The sequence below is a fragment of the Kogia breviceps genome, chromosome 5 (genome assembly GCF_026419965.1).
Source record: "Kogia breviceps isolate mKogBre1 chromosome 5, mKogBre1 haplotype 1, whole genome shotgun sequence".
Taxonomy (NCBI): Eukaryota; Metazoa; Chordata; class Mammalia; order Artiodactyla; family Physeteridae; genus Kogia; species Kogia breviceps.
Window position 1 is genome coordinate 110644837 of NC_081314.1, and position 15480 is coordinate 110660316.

At 35.0% G+C, this 15480-nt stretch overlaps 1 protein-coding gene and 1 pseudogene across 3 annotated transcripts in view; both read left to right on the forward strand.

Annotated features, from left to right (window-relative positions):
* Positions 1 to 12737, forward strand: part of VGLL3 (vestigial like family member 3) — a 48642-nt gene extending 35905 nt beyond the window's left edge. For all 3 annotated transcript variants that reach the window (XM_059064015.2, XM_059064014.2, XM_067034882.1), the window contains exon 4: positions 6222 to 12737. In XM_059064015.2, coding sequence (XP_058919998.1) covers positions 6222 to 6265 — 44 coding nt within the window. In that variant the 3' untranslated portion in view covers positions 6266 to 12737. The remainder of the gene's footprint in view (positions 1 to 6221) is intronic.
* Positions 12738 to 13825: 1088 nt separating this feature from the next.
* LOC131756888 (uncharacterized) lies at positions 13826 to 14809 on the forward strand (annotated as a pseudogene).
* The last annotated feature ends 671 nt before the right edge of the window (positions 14810 to 15480 follow it).

Consider the following 15480-nt stretch of genomic DNA (forward strand, 5'->3'; position numbering starts at 1 on the left):
TAAAAGAATTATTGTCCAAAATTTTAGTACTAAGTATGGAGGTACTTAGTGCTCATCAAATTGGCCAAAAATACATGTAATACATGAGAAAAATGCTAATATACCTAATATACAAAAAGCATTTAGAAATCAATGAGGAAATTACTTTCTTAAAAGCATAGAAAATAGGCCAAAGATAAAATACAGAGGAAGAAATGCCATAATCTCAATCATGTTCAGCTTCATTAATATTGAAAGAAATATAAATTGAAATAATTAGATACTTTTAATCTATAATAATGATAATAATAGTACAAATATGAATATTAGTACAAACTTTCTGATGAAATATGTAAGCATAAATGTGGGTATATGCTTGGGTTCAGCAATTATACAAACATATTTTCAGGAATTTTTCTTATCTACCAAAATATTCACGTAAGTAACAAATATATTTTTACACACATGTGTGTGTGTATCCAAATGATGCATATCTATAGACTACTGGGTAATTTATGGTATAGGGAAGAATGAATATCGTGTAGCCCTTCAAAAGGGTTGATCTACATATACTGACATGAAATGGTTTTCCAAGATAATATTGCTGGTGAAATAAGCATGTTGTAGCACAGGATAAACAGAGGTGTACGCATGTACATCTGAAGTATACTCAGCAAGTTGTGTGATAACAGGGGACATTACATAGAACTTTTACTTTCGAAATACTTTGTAACTTGATTTTTAAATAAGAAAGCGATGATGTTTTAAAGTTTAAAAAAACAAAGATGTTTTAAAAACAAATAAAGGGAGGTCTCCATGGTGAGTAAACATGATCTATCTTGATATTCACCTGAAATGAAATCATACTTTCCAAATTGGATAGCCCTTACTCTTATTTTTTTTCCCTTCATTAGTGTTAAGGTGTTACCCCCATGTAGATCTGATTTAGAAATTCTTAACTAGCATTTAAACTGATTGCTCCAGGCCTCAGACAAACAAATGCAGTTGTATGATCATTAGCAGTGATAATTTTATAAAGTAGGAGAAGATAATATGACTGTCTCTAACATCACATAGTTTGTGATCATTTGACAGTATGTCAGTGTTAGATGTCAGGTTGTTGGTGAAGGTTGGATATTTTGATATAGCATCCAATACAGTGTTGTATATATTTATATTTGTAATAATTATAACTTTTCTTTATTAAAGCAAGGATGAAGCAGGGATTCTTTTTTTTTTTTTAATGTAGAAATAAGCTACCAGCTTCTTTTAGTCTAATAGCAAGCATTCTGATCCACAAGGGTTTTCTAGACTCTTAATATCTATAAAATGAAAAGTTCATTTAAGTATTTTCTTTACTTTTGAGTATTAAAATATTCTACCTGCACATCCAGGTTTTATGTTCCTATTTTTCTTCTTCTCTTTTTATCAACAGCATGTTCACCAGTGCATGGTTACCACATTACCTCTTTTATCTCCAGCAATAAAATTAATTGGAAGCATATTCAACTTACTTATGAGTGATAGTCAATGATGTTGTCAAGTGATTATGCCTCCTTAGAAGTAGGATATGCTTTTCTAGTGGATATGACTCTGATAATCACATAGTCCCTAAAACTCAGGTGTGCTGGAGTGTAACATTTTCAGTAAGACAATTTATTATTTATTTCTGCCCCATAACCAAAAATTTAACTTCAATTCTTTTTTAATGTACTTTATTCAAGTATAGCTGATTTACAGTGTTGTGTTAATTTCTGCTGTACAGCAAAATGATTCAGTTATACATATATATATATTCTTTCTCATATTCTTTTCCATTATGGTTTATCATAGGATACTGAATATAGTTCCCTGTGCTATACAGTAATTTCATCAATTCTGAGTATTCATAGTCCAGCCCAATGATATCTTCATTGCTCAGTTTTTTAAAACACTGTCCCACTTAGAGTTGAAACCTCTTCTCAGATGCTTCCCTCACGCTCTCCCTAGGGATTGCTTCATGTTGCATCACTTTGTTTGTCACATTGTGAACATTGTTGATTAAGAGGTTGCTCTCTGCTCTTGGCCTTGTCATTTCATTCCTATCGTGGCCTTTGTTTGCAAACTTATCCCCTCCCCCCACTGTTTCTCTGTGCATTCTCCATACAGTGCTCTCCCGACAATGACTAATTACTTCAAGTTCAGCTTCCTAATATTTGTGATCATCCTTCCAATGTGCTCAGCTGGGGTGGCTCGTGCCATTTCTTCTGCCATGGGGTACCCACATCTTCTGCCATGGGGTACCCACTACTTTGGAATGTAGTAGCAGCCTGCCAGAAATCTCTCTGAACTAACTTCTGTATCATTGTTGCAGGGGCCCATGTGAACTTTAAGATCTTTTCATCAGACACGTTGGAGTTGAAGGAAACTAGGGTGGGGGAAGGCTTTCTAGGCTTCGACACACCCTGTTGCCACTCTACTTCCTTATTCCCAGAGCCTTTTGCAAGGGATGAATCTGTGAAGCAACAGCCTCCCAAAAATCTTAGCTAGAAAATGAATTATGATACCTTGATATATAGTCAGATTCTTCAAATTTTAAAGGGAAATCCTATTATGATCTTCTGTGACCAAGACTTCTCTCCTGCTACTAATTATTCTGTATTTCTTTCTTATGTTCATACTTCCTTTGTTCTATTCCTGGGTCTGGGTTTTTTTCCCTTTTCTTTTGGTGGTCAGGTGGTGGTGGTATTGGAACTGAAGCGGGGAACTGGGTCTGTGGGCTTGCATTTCCTTTCCGGCTTTTCTCCTAACTCCATCCCAGACTCAAACTCTGAAGCCAACAATGTGATGTCTTTGTTCTTTGGTCCCATTTCTTTTTTTAAAAAAATTTTTGGCTGTGCTGGGTCTTTGTTCCTGTGCGAGGGCTTTCTCCAGTTGCGGCGAGCGGGGGCCACTCTTCATCGTGGTGCGCGGGCCTCTCACTACGGCAGCCTCTCCCGTTGCGGAGCACAGGCTCCAGACGCACAGGCTCAGTAGTTTTGGGTCCCATTTCTGACAACCACCTCATGAGTCAAATGGCCACCCTATGTCTTCAGTGTTCACACTGGGGAGATCTGTGGCGGGCAGGGAGGAGTGGTTATATTAAAGATACATATCAAAAAAACACATCAGTTAATAAAACATGTCCATTACACGATTGGAGTAGTCTTCATCTGAAGTATAACAAACTACTGTGCAATAATTTGCTGTGTCTTGGGAAAAGCTTTTCAAATGTATAGTTTAAAAAAACACAATAGGAGAGCTATTTTGTTAACACTGGTATCAGTTCTGTTAAATCAGGGTGTTTCTAAACAGTACAAAAAGGAATAAAGCAGAAACTAACACACCATTGTAAAGCAATTATATTCCAATAAAGTTGTTAAAAAAAGTGTCTTGACTTTTCTTCGCATTAATTTAATGAGAGGATTTTGACTCAGGGAGTTGCAGGAGTATAGACTAGTGTCACAGCCTACAGACAATATAGTCCACATAGGGGGAACCATATATATTGTGGTTAAGACAATTGACTCCAATATCAGACCACCTATTTTCAGTCCTGGCTCTACCACTTAATAGTTAACATAACCTCTCTTACTCTCAGTTTTCTCATTTGTAAAATGGATATATATATATATATATATATATATATATATATAGCATGGTTGGAAGCATTAAATGAGAAATTTCACATACAGCAGCACAATGTCTGGCATATTCAGCCCTAAGAAAGTGTTTGCTAACATTATTGTTATGATGTTTATTTTCCTTTCACGGAAAATCTCACAGATGAAACAATGAAACTAAAACTGAGTTACTAACATCAAGAGAAAAACATGGGTGCTTTCAGCTTGCCAGTGGGCAGATTTCAGAATGTGTTATAATCTAATTTCATATAGGCTTGAGTTGAGGAATTGAGAAGGCAAAAAAAGCCTGAATAGGAACAAAATAATAGCAGAATTGGTTTTGTGTTCTGGTAAGAAAATTTGGGGAAACCCCAAGTAACTGTAGATCATGTAAGGATCATGGATTAAAGATATATATAGACCACATAAGGATCATGGGTTAATGACTTTGTCCCCTTTCACCCTTACTTGGAAAACTAAGTGTACTGGCTGATTCTTAAATATTCTGATCTTCCTTCAACAAGTGTTTAACAAGAAAGATCATAGTCCTGCTTTCCTGTTACAACTTACTAGTAGTAGGGTCTTTTGCCTGTGGTTGTTCATTTTCTTGTGCTTTACTTATACCTATTTTGAAACTTTCAGGTATAGATACATAGTAATCAAAATAAAAATTTTATTTATGTTCCATCACTAAGAAGAAGCTAAGCCAAAAGGACAACATTAGCTATTTAATATGTTTCAGGGTGTAGATGAATTGATTTTTTTAAGGTTTGCTTTGGAGTAATGCAAAGTTTTAGAAACAGAACAAATGAAGAGACAAAATTATAATGAAAGTTATTCCAACCAGTTATTCTGGTTAGAATATTTAGGGCTCTGTTAAGTAATGTAATCCTTGTCCACAGAAAAAGGCTAACATGCTTTTGACGGCGTCATCTGTCTTTGCAAGGCAAACTAAGGATTGCTTTTATTTAAGAAGAAAAAAAGACTCTCAAACCACTTGATAATTCCAACACTATTCATGACTTGCAGTGCTGACATTCTATAGATTGATGTAGTCTTCAAGTGCGGAAAATACTGAGTCATACAGAAGATGAGACGTTTTAATAATGAAAAAAATATTTATGCAGTCAGCAGATTGTCAGTTAAGGTGGTTTAGATTATAAAAGTCACCCAATGGAGACTTTGTCAGGTTGCAAATTATTCTGACTACAAAATTATTTGAAAATGAATAAAGCAAACTTAGAGTGAATTGGTACATCCCAGATCCTTTTATTTCTTCTCCCTGCTTCCCTGCTTCTCTTTATCCTTCTCTTCTTCCTTTGAAATGGGAAAGGAAAACTATTGACTCTGTATCTAAACATAATGCTAGTATACATGAGATAAAATTTAAGATGGAGCTAATCTTTTGACATTCTAGAAGTGCTGCTTTTTCCCAGGATACAAATGCTATAAACCAGAGATTGTGCCTTGTGGCTCTAAGAGGTGCTTCTCTGACTCCTTTTATTTGTTCTTCCTCCCTTTATGTAATCTGTTTTGTAGATTGTCTTAATGTCTCCTATCAATGACTGACTAATTGTATCTTTTTTATAATGACACACATTGTTTTATAAAATTCTTTAACAAGTTGAAGGACAAGCAATGAAGTCACTACAGCTGTTTTAATGAGAATTACATTGAAAACCATACTGGCTCATTTAACCATTCGATTTCTGACATCCAGCCCAGACTTACAACAGGTTTAGATTTAAAATCAAGAAGACAGCCTGGGATCCTAGCACCCACATAACAGCAGTCACACTGCATTTCTACTCACTTAATTAATAGCCTTCTCTTCATGTTTTGGTATTTGGTTTTAAACAACTTAAGAACAACCATTATTTGGAGTCTTCACTCTTCCAAACAGTTATGCCTCAGGACAAAAATAAAGTGATTCAAGTGAGTGTTAGCTGAAGTTGCTGTGCTAATTGCCCACATGAGAAATTAGTCAATTGACTACATTAGAACCAAATCAGAGTCATATTTGCTGTTTCCTCTTTGATATACTTCGTCCTAATCATTCTAGCTTTGAGTTGGAATTCATACATGTGCACGTATTTTCCTTTTGTGCTACTATTTTTAAACTTATCTGTAAATTTCATTTTCTGGCTTTGAGATATGGATTTTTATAAGCCATCTTAAATAGTTTCTGAAAGAAAAGGGAATAAAAATAAGTAAATTTAGTCACCACCTTAGTCCAAAAGTGTCATTTGATGGTTGCTGAAAAGTCTGAACTGAAGCACTGCCTAAATGCCCAAAGACCAGTTATATCATTTTCCCCCATATCAGTTCCTTTTGGGATTAGAAGTAAGAAATCTTCATTTATATTATTTTATTTATTATTCACACCGACTCTAGTAAGATAAAACCGTAGTAAAGAATGTGTACCATGCAAATAGCACTGCTGTAGTCTAGAGTTTGTCACCTACTGTGTCGGTTGGCTTTTTGAAAATTGTGAGCTCAATTGTCTTTTTGGTTTCTATATGTAGTGCATTGTAGATTTTGCCCATTTTTGAGTGCTACATATATTGATTCTTTTCTATTTCTCATTGTCACCTTTTCTAGGTCTACAGCACCAAGACAAGAGTAAGGACTCACCATGGTACTGAAACACACAGTATTAGCAAGTTAGATTGAAGCGTGAATCCATGGGCCCACTGGGAAAAGATGCTGCCAGGGTTTGTCATTCTGCAGTGGGACACAGTAGACATGGAAGGAAAAGAGGAAGTGTTATCCAGCTGACTTTGGTTTGGAGCCTTTTCTTGAGAAAGCAGAGTGGGTCATAGACATTGAAGAAAAGCATTTTTGTTTATTTTTTCCCTCATCTGAGCCTTTGCCAACTGTGCAACTCTCTTTTATTTTTTGTCTTACTTTTGTTGTTTTTTTATTTTGCAGTACGCGGGCCTCTCACTGTTGTGGCCTCTCCTGTTGCGGAGCACAGGCTCCGGACGTGCAGGCTCAGCGGCCATGGCTCACGGGCCCAGCCTCTCCGCGTTATGTGGGATCTTCCCGGACCGGGGCACGAACCCGTGTCCCCTGCATCAGCAGGCGGACTCTCAACCACTGCGCCACCAGAGAAGCCCTGTCTTGCTTTTAACAATACATGGTTTAATTTTTGTTTCAGTTCGACACTTTTTTTGAGTTTTTTTTGTTTTTTGTTTTTCTTTTTGAACCAACCACCTTGTCAGGAAAAGATGAACCACAAAGAAAATGATCATTCTTTCAGGAATACAATTTTGTAGCTCTGTGTGCATCTATTTTTGTAAAAATACAGAAAGTTTGATTTAGCATTGATGGGCTATTTTTGAGGGATGTGGTTTTTTTAAATATTGTAACAATTGTTAAGTTCTGTTTAAAGAACTTGCTCTCAGAGAAGCACTGGCAAAAATGTTTAAAATGCTTGGCTTTAAGATGTCTGTGATACGCTCTGTGCTTTCTAGCTTACCTCAAATGTTTGATAGTTTCTCCTTTTTACAAAAGTAGCACCATAGCCAAGCCAATATGGTATTGTTTTACATTAAATCTCAGTGAAGATTTAATTCCATGCTAGCTCACTTAGCTCTGAGTTATATGTGAAGCTTGAAAAGGTAGTTTTTTAATGATCACACTAAAGAAAGGCTATTTCATTACTTTGATTTCTCCCAAAGACTGCTTGGAGGTTGACTAAGAAGAAAATTGGCATAAACTTTCAATCAGATGGAGAGTTTGCCTAGAGTATATAATTATCTTTCTAGTCCATCTGACTTTGAAAAATGGAACCAGAATTTATATCCAACTACTGGAAAAAAAAAACACATTTAATCATGCTACCTTTGAGTGCCAGTGACTTATTTTTCTTGTTTATAATTATTCACTCAAGGCAAGTTTTTGCCATACTTTAAGTGAATTTTTTTTTCCTGAAGATAGTTTGAAGGGATAATATTTGGGAAGGTACTAGACACATCACAAAGCCTTTAATTCAATGGCTGTTTCTGAGAGTGTTACCCATCATTTTAAATTGAAAAATAATGTATTGCATATGTAATATTTTAAATCAGTTTTTGCATCTTTTTTGTCTGTTTAACTCTGGTTTTAGTTGATTTAGTTCTTTTTAAGAAAAAAATGGGGGCAAGATAAATTTAAATTGGTATTTTTACTACAATTACTGAAATTAGGTTAATAAATTGACAACTTATTATTTGATATTTATTACTGAGGACTCAGTATTCAACTTGACGTGGCCTTCAGGATCTAAATAAGAAAAAGTTGGGATTATCATTAAAATGCTATTAGGAAAAGATTAGGTTTATAAAAGTAGCCGTTATTGGTATTTTAAGGACTTTCAATGTAAAGTCCATTCTTTCTTTCATTTGCTTCCAGAGATGGCTCATATTAAAAAGGTAGTATTATATAGAAGTTTTAGTTTGTTAAAAATGTTTCTCAAATTTTTCCCATCTCTGTCCTCACCCATGTGAAATTAAATGTTTAGTGAAATACATTTTCCATCTTAAATAGTGTTATCTCATATATGTGAACATTTTAGATATAAGAACAACATAGTCTCTGCTTAGCTAGGCAGAGTTCTCACAGATAATTTTGAAATATTTCCCTTAACTCTATTTTTATGCCGTAGTCTTCTTTCCTGGTGCATCTTATGAGTTATAAATCTATACACTCTCTTGTATTTTCATCACTATATTGCTCCTTAGCCAGACTCCTCTTAACACAGTATACACATTTAACCTAATGTGAGGTCCAAATGTAAGGAATCTTCCACTTACTAATGATATGAACTTAGATTTCCAGGGAGTGGCTTGGTTAAATTATCTACATTTTGATCTATAATTTGATTTGATACAATTATTTGTACTTTACCTAAATCTGTGTAGCACAAGGTTGAATGAATCTATAAAATTTGTTTTACTTTGTGTCCTCCTGAAATCTCAAAGACCAGTGTTCAGCAGCTCCCATGGAATGACTCACTGGGGATATTTATTTTCCTCCTCTTCCCTTGGAACCTATTAACTTCCTTTGCAGTTTCTCTTAGAACAGTGTTGTAATCCAACTCATTCAGATCATTCAATTGGATTTTCCCAATTATGAGAAGAAGTGTATTGACTTTCTGCCCGTTTCCTTACTCTCCACTGAATTGAATTGAAGGCGAGAGAGCTGACAATTAGATAGCTTCACCCTGAATTTAGGGGGACACTCTGCCCTGTCACTCCTGGTAACTATCTGATAAAACATTCCTTGGCTCTGAGGGCCCAAGAAAAGTTGGGGATCTGAATTCTGCTGTACACAGGAGAGATTTGTGAGTGAGATCCCCCATTGAGAACAGGCCCAGGTGTTGCTGGCACATTGCAGGGACTGGATCCTTGCATATACAAGGAGTGGATCAAAATGTGAGTCAAAAAGATGAGTGCCTGTCTCTGTAATTGTCTCACATCCCATTGCTACAATCATATTACTATTACCACCAAAGTCATAAAAGAGGATGAGTTGTAATTTAGTATGATTCTGAGTTTAAGTTTAAAATGCTGTCACTCTCTGGGTTGGTTTTCTGGCACCAAAATGATACTGTTAATTTTGGAGGCTTCCAGACTGCTTTATTGAGGGCTACCATCTCCCTCCCCAATTTCATCTGGAACCACTCCACCTTTGGTTATTTTATAAATTAGGCTTTATTCAAGCTTTCTAAAGATCTGTGAGCTAGACCCTAGAAAATCATCTCATTGATTTGTCATCTAATCTATGCTTCAACCACTAAACTATCATGAAATAAGAAACAACAAAATAGTGATTAGGTAGATCTTTATAGGTTATTTGATTCCTCACTGTTTATTTGAAAAGCACCTCTGAACATAAAAACCAATGCTTCATCTTAAGAAGGTTAACCATCCCCTCCTAACTTTCCCCTTTAGCTTTTTTCCTCTCTCTTTCCTCTTAGAGTTATTTGCATTACTATTTTAAGCAAAAATGGCTGGGATTGCTCTACGTTTTGCAAATGATAACAAGTGGTTTGCAAATAATTGAGAAATTAATTTCTTCAATGTTGTAAAAACCTTTTTTTAAAAAAAAATTCTAGGCACTGGCATAAACTGTGCCCTTGAGGAGCTCATTATTCATTATACAAATGGCAATCAGAAACTATATTTTTAGACACTGCATTCTCTCCCTTACCGAGTGTCCCTTGGTTATGTAATGTTTGCCAAATTAAGCCAATGGGGCAATGGTACTAAGAGGTAGAAAAGGCTAGTATTTATGTTACAGTTTGACTAGAGAATAAATAGAGAAGTAGAATGAATTAATGAAAAAAACCCAACAACATTGGCTTGAACATTAGGTAATTTTCTGAATTCTGGTTTAGATGTAATTAGATGTGTGTTTTGGTACTTCATTTATTTATCTCACGAGTAGAGTGGGATAATAATACCTAACTGGCAGGCTGGAAATCATATATATACACTCAATCATCTGGCTCATAGTAGACATTCAATAAATGACAGACACCACAAATACCTATCAGCTGAGTAAGTAAATCATAAAATTGAGCTCCCAAACATCACTTCTGTTTACTTTCCACACCCATTTCTGTAGCAATCAAGTAGATATGACTGTGCTTTTCTGTAAGAAATTGTTGCAAGAGAATCTTTGCCTTCTACTAGACGTTGAAGATAAAATGTAAATTTCTAAATTATCTCTATTTTAGTGTGCTGTTTATGAAGGAAAATAAATTAACCTTTTAGTGGTATGTAGACCCAACTCTGAGTTTTCTTACATGTTCCAAACTTTTATTCATCCAGGACCCCGTGTATTATTGTCCCCAAAATTAAAGTGACAGTTTCATGAAATCACCAAAGTTTTAATTTTGTCACTATATTTTGGGCTTCCTTAGCACCTAGAATAAAAACATCTCTTTTGAAGTTATCCCATTTTTTTTTTTTACTTGACTTGGAGAAAAAATTGCAAAATATGGTGGAAAAAATGTTCTGCATGAAAAGAGGAGGAAAAAAAACCCCAACTCCTTATGATCTCAGTCAGCAGATTTATTCTACTTGAGAAAAAAAGAAACAACTTCATTGGAAGCAGATGTTGACACTGTGTCAGTTATTGAAGATGGAAAGGGTTCACTTGAGCCATTGTGGTTACAAAGGGGTACTGATGGCTGTTAAAATTCCTGTGATTGAGCATCTTCACAGCAGACAATCTGAAACTATGAGACCGGGACTGAAATCAGCCTGCCAATTTTAATGTACAGGACCCTAAGGACTCAGTTGTTTTTCTTCCTCCTTCAGGGTAAAAGACATATCTTTCAAAAAATTGAAGGTGGTTTGAGACAGAAATTAAAATGTATTCTCTAAAAACATGGCCCTAGAATCCTTTAAATCTATTATTAAACATTAAAACTATTATTTAAGTCATTTTAGAAAAATCAGGGTAAAAATTTAGTTTAATAATATATGTTGTAGAAACAGACTCACAGACATAGAGAAGCGAGTTGTGGTTGCCAAGGGAGAGGTGGGGTGGGAGGAGGAAGGACTGGGAGTTTGGGATTAGCAGATGCAAACTAGTATATATAGAGTGGATAAACAACAAGGTCCTACTGTATAGCACAGGGAACTATATTCAACATCCTGTGATAAACCAAAGTGGAAAAGAACATGAAAAAGAATATATATATATGTATAACTGAGTCACTTTGCTGTACCACTGTACCACAGAAATTAACACAACATTGTAAATCAACTATACTTCAATAAAATTAAAAACAAATAATGTATGTTGAAGAAGGATATGTAAACTACACACAAATGGAGAGTGGAGAATGGGTGAGGCCTGCAAGGGAGCCTCAGTTCTAATAGCTTCAAAATGTTAATTAATTGGTAACTTGGCCATGGAGATTGGGCACAGAACAGACTTTCGGAATTTTCAGTAGGTTTTTTTCTTTTAGTGCTCGCTGGGAATTTCCCTCTATACACTTTCCAAAGTATAGAAATAGTCATTATAATTAAAATATAATTTTCATATTCCTTTTATTGTCCATTGTGCTATTTTGTCTGTTTGAAAAATACTTTTATAGTTTCAAATAATTGATCAAACTAATGTTCTCTTGAAAATGCCAATTAATTTGATCCAATACAATTATCTAAATCTTCTTTTAAAGTTTCAAGAAATGATAATTGAGTTAAGTATAATTTACCAATTCTTTTGTGTAAGTAAACAGCAATACCTAGAAAACGCCACGTCATCATCGATTAGCTTGCTTGTTAACAATTTCTGGACTACTAAATTTTGCCCTAAGAATAACTCTTTTAGAATACAAGATTCTTTAGTTTTTTTGGTATATGCATAAGATGTGAAGTTTTCTAATGATATCTCTTACTGATAAGAGATACTGATAGAGGTGTACATTTTTTTCTGTGCTGTGGCTAGGGGAAAAATTAATGATTATTTACACACTTGATTTAATTTCTTAGACTATTTACAATCTTGGATATTGTATCTGATTTAAAATTACTATTCCATATATTTTTCTGGATATGTGATATGGGGAAGGGTCTTCATGTGAATTCTTTGTATTTTAAAGTGCATATATTGAAAGGGAAAACATAGATTCAATTTGCTTTCATCACATAAATCTAGATAAGGTGAAAGCTTTTATAAAAAAATACATAGTATGGTGAACTTTATATTTGTCACTTGATTAAGTGAACTGAAAACTTGTAATATAAATGGTATCGTACAACCCTGAAATACAAAAAAATTCCAGATTTATTAGTTTTGTGGGCAATTTTATGCTATCTTCATTTTACATGTCCAGAAAGAGAAATTAACTAATCTTAGCTCTGTTGTCATTCTTAATTTACAAAATATATGTAATTCATAAAACTTTTCGCTTCACAAGCTAATTATAAAATCATATTTTTTGTTGTTGTTTATCATGGGGTTGGAGGAAGAGACATTTTTGTATTTCTATTCACTCTTCAGATGCAGGTCTCATAACTATATGTTGATGATATGAGATGATGGAGGACTTTGTAATAAAAACAAATGTCATCTTCAATTTTTTCAATAAATAACTTAATGTGAACTTAATGTTTATATTTTAATGTAGCAATTTGGTTTTGTCTGCATTTCTTGACAATTAACTAAAGCTCTCTCTTTTCTTCTTATTCAACTAAGCAAATTACAAATATCTTTAGAAATTAAACCACGTTAGTTTTTTTTAATGAGGTTAATTTCTACAGCCAAGGGATTCATATGTTATAGTGAGGATTGTATGGTTACAAAACAAGTGTTTATAATAGAAGAGCAAGTGAAATGGGCTATATCAATTACATAATATCAGGAGGCCTGTGAATTTTTAAACACAATGCTTCTGAAGTTATCAATTAACTCTTTGGGAGAGGTGTACTTTGTTGTTTTGCTTTTACATTTGTTGATATGGAGCTTCTGTAAGTAGTGTGGAATAACAATCAAAACTTTCCTGACAATTCATTGACATTGAAGAAGTGAACCTGGAAAGAAGTCCAAGACTTTATTTTTAAAGGAAGCTGGAGTTTCTCTACAGGGGCCCTCTATTTTCTTATTAAATGAATTTGTAATGTGAAAATGCAAAGCCTGGAAATCATCATTTCGATTAGTAGACCTTCATCATCACAGGTGAAATAATGTGGCACAGCCTTTTCAACTGTCTGCCATATTTAGACTAGACAAGTATAATGAGTTTTCTATGTTGCTGTAAAAAGTTACCACAATCTTAATCGCTAAAAACAACACAAATTTACGATCTTATGGCTCTATAAATCAAATATCCAGCACCAGTCTCGGTGGGCTATAATCAAACTGTCAGCTGCATTCTTTCTGGATATAAGGGAGAATCTGTTCCTTTGGTGTTTCCAGCTTCTAGAGTCCTTGGCTAATGGCCTCCTTCCTCCATCTTCAAAGCCAACATCGGCTGGTCAAGTCCTTCTCACACGGGATCACTCTGACCCTCTCTTTTGCAAGTTTTAAGGCCCTTTATAATTGCATTGGATAATCTCTCCATCTCAAGGTTCTTAATTTTTAAAAAGTCATTAAATGTAAGGTAACATTTTCACAGGTTCTGGGGGTTAGGAGGTGAACATTTTGAGTGGGCATTATTTAACCTACCACAATTACTATTAGATTTCAGTTAATTTTTATCAGCCTTTTAATCTAAGAGGGTTTAATATATCACTGGAACTAGCAAGGCATGTTCCATGTTTGCAATGGTCATCTGTATAGGATTCATCTACATTCACTTAAAAAATTGCATATAAAGGAAATTCTTGTTGCTATTTCAAACATTTATGTGGTTATTATAGTGTCTTCGAATCCAAAGGGTTATGTTGTCTTTATGTCAGACAGGCACTCAGGGGGGTGGTGAGCAGGACATCTGGTACAGATTCTTCCTAGCTGAAGTGTGTTTTCTCTGGGGACAATCAACTACCATTTAATTGTTTTGCTTCCTTTTTTGGGAATATATGCCCATCGTGTGATGTCTTAAGTCTCCAAGCATCTCATTTGACCTGCTTATACACATTTGACTAAATATCCATATATGACTACATTGGTAAAGCTTTTACACTTCTGTCCAGATTGAATCCTTACATCTGTTATCAGTTAAGCAGGGGAAAAACTATTATGGAAAGCAAACATGTTTTGATACATTTAATGTGTAAAGTAGGTACCTAGACTCTAGAATGCTGTTGATTAATAAATGATCTAGAATCTCTTAGAAACAACACATAAGCCCAACTGTTTTACTTTCCATACCAAGTTTGGCTGTGGCTGAATGAAGAACACCAGCACTGATCTTTGCTTTGCACTTGTACAAAAGACTATTTGCAGGAAGCCAAATATAGCAACAGAGGATTTAATATCTTGCCAAAAGACACAAAATCTGTTCCCCTTTAAGCACAACACTCTATCCTTTTCTTGTGGATCTTGCTAAAAGGAAAATATAGCTTTAAACTACCCCATTCCTTCAGCTGGAAGTTCCCTAATCTTTTTCAGATGGGCTATGTGTGGTTTTGTGGAGCTTTATGTTTCCAAAAGAAAATGGCTATATGAGAAATCCATCCAGTGTTAGCATTTTTCTTAAAAAAAAAAAATCAACTCCTAAATCAAAGATGAGAGTCAGCAGTAACTAAGAAAATCACACTTTGGTGGGTTCAGGACTAACCAAGGATCACTGGGTGATGTTTTGTCTTTCGTTTTGTATTGAACCAAAAGTAATAATAAAAAATTGGCTTCAACCAACCAGGTGTTTTCTTTTGCCTTAGAATGTGGGTGTTTCACTCTGAATGTTGTCTGATGGGTAAATGGACTAGTCCAGATTTCTCTATAACATGGGTAATGACAGTGACTCTTCTGTCTCTTATGTTGTATATACAGAATTTTGAAAGCAGTTTTGCAAACATCACCAAGAAAATAACCCTTTCACAGTGACAGCTTTACCAGACATCTCTGTGTGGGATTTTAAAACAAACACAAGTCTGTTTGGAAATACTTGGTATATGTAAATATGCAAAATATGCTGACCAGTGCTAACAGCTGTAAGGTGTACTCCCTCATTCCTTGAGCAGAATATTTTGGTGGCAGTAGTGGTTATTTTTTCCATCTTTACTTGTCATTTCCCCCTTTTGTCTCCACCCACTCACCCATCCACTATCTCCTCTGAAAACACCTACTTAACACCCTTCCCGCATTCCTCCACACTGCTTCCAAGAGAATCATTTCAGTAGATTCCCACTGGAAAAGGTGGGCAGTGCCTTGAAGGAATGTTTGAGTTGTATTATGTTGTAAATGCTGAGCTTCGGGG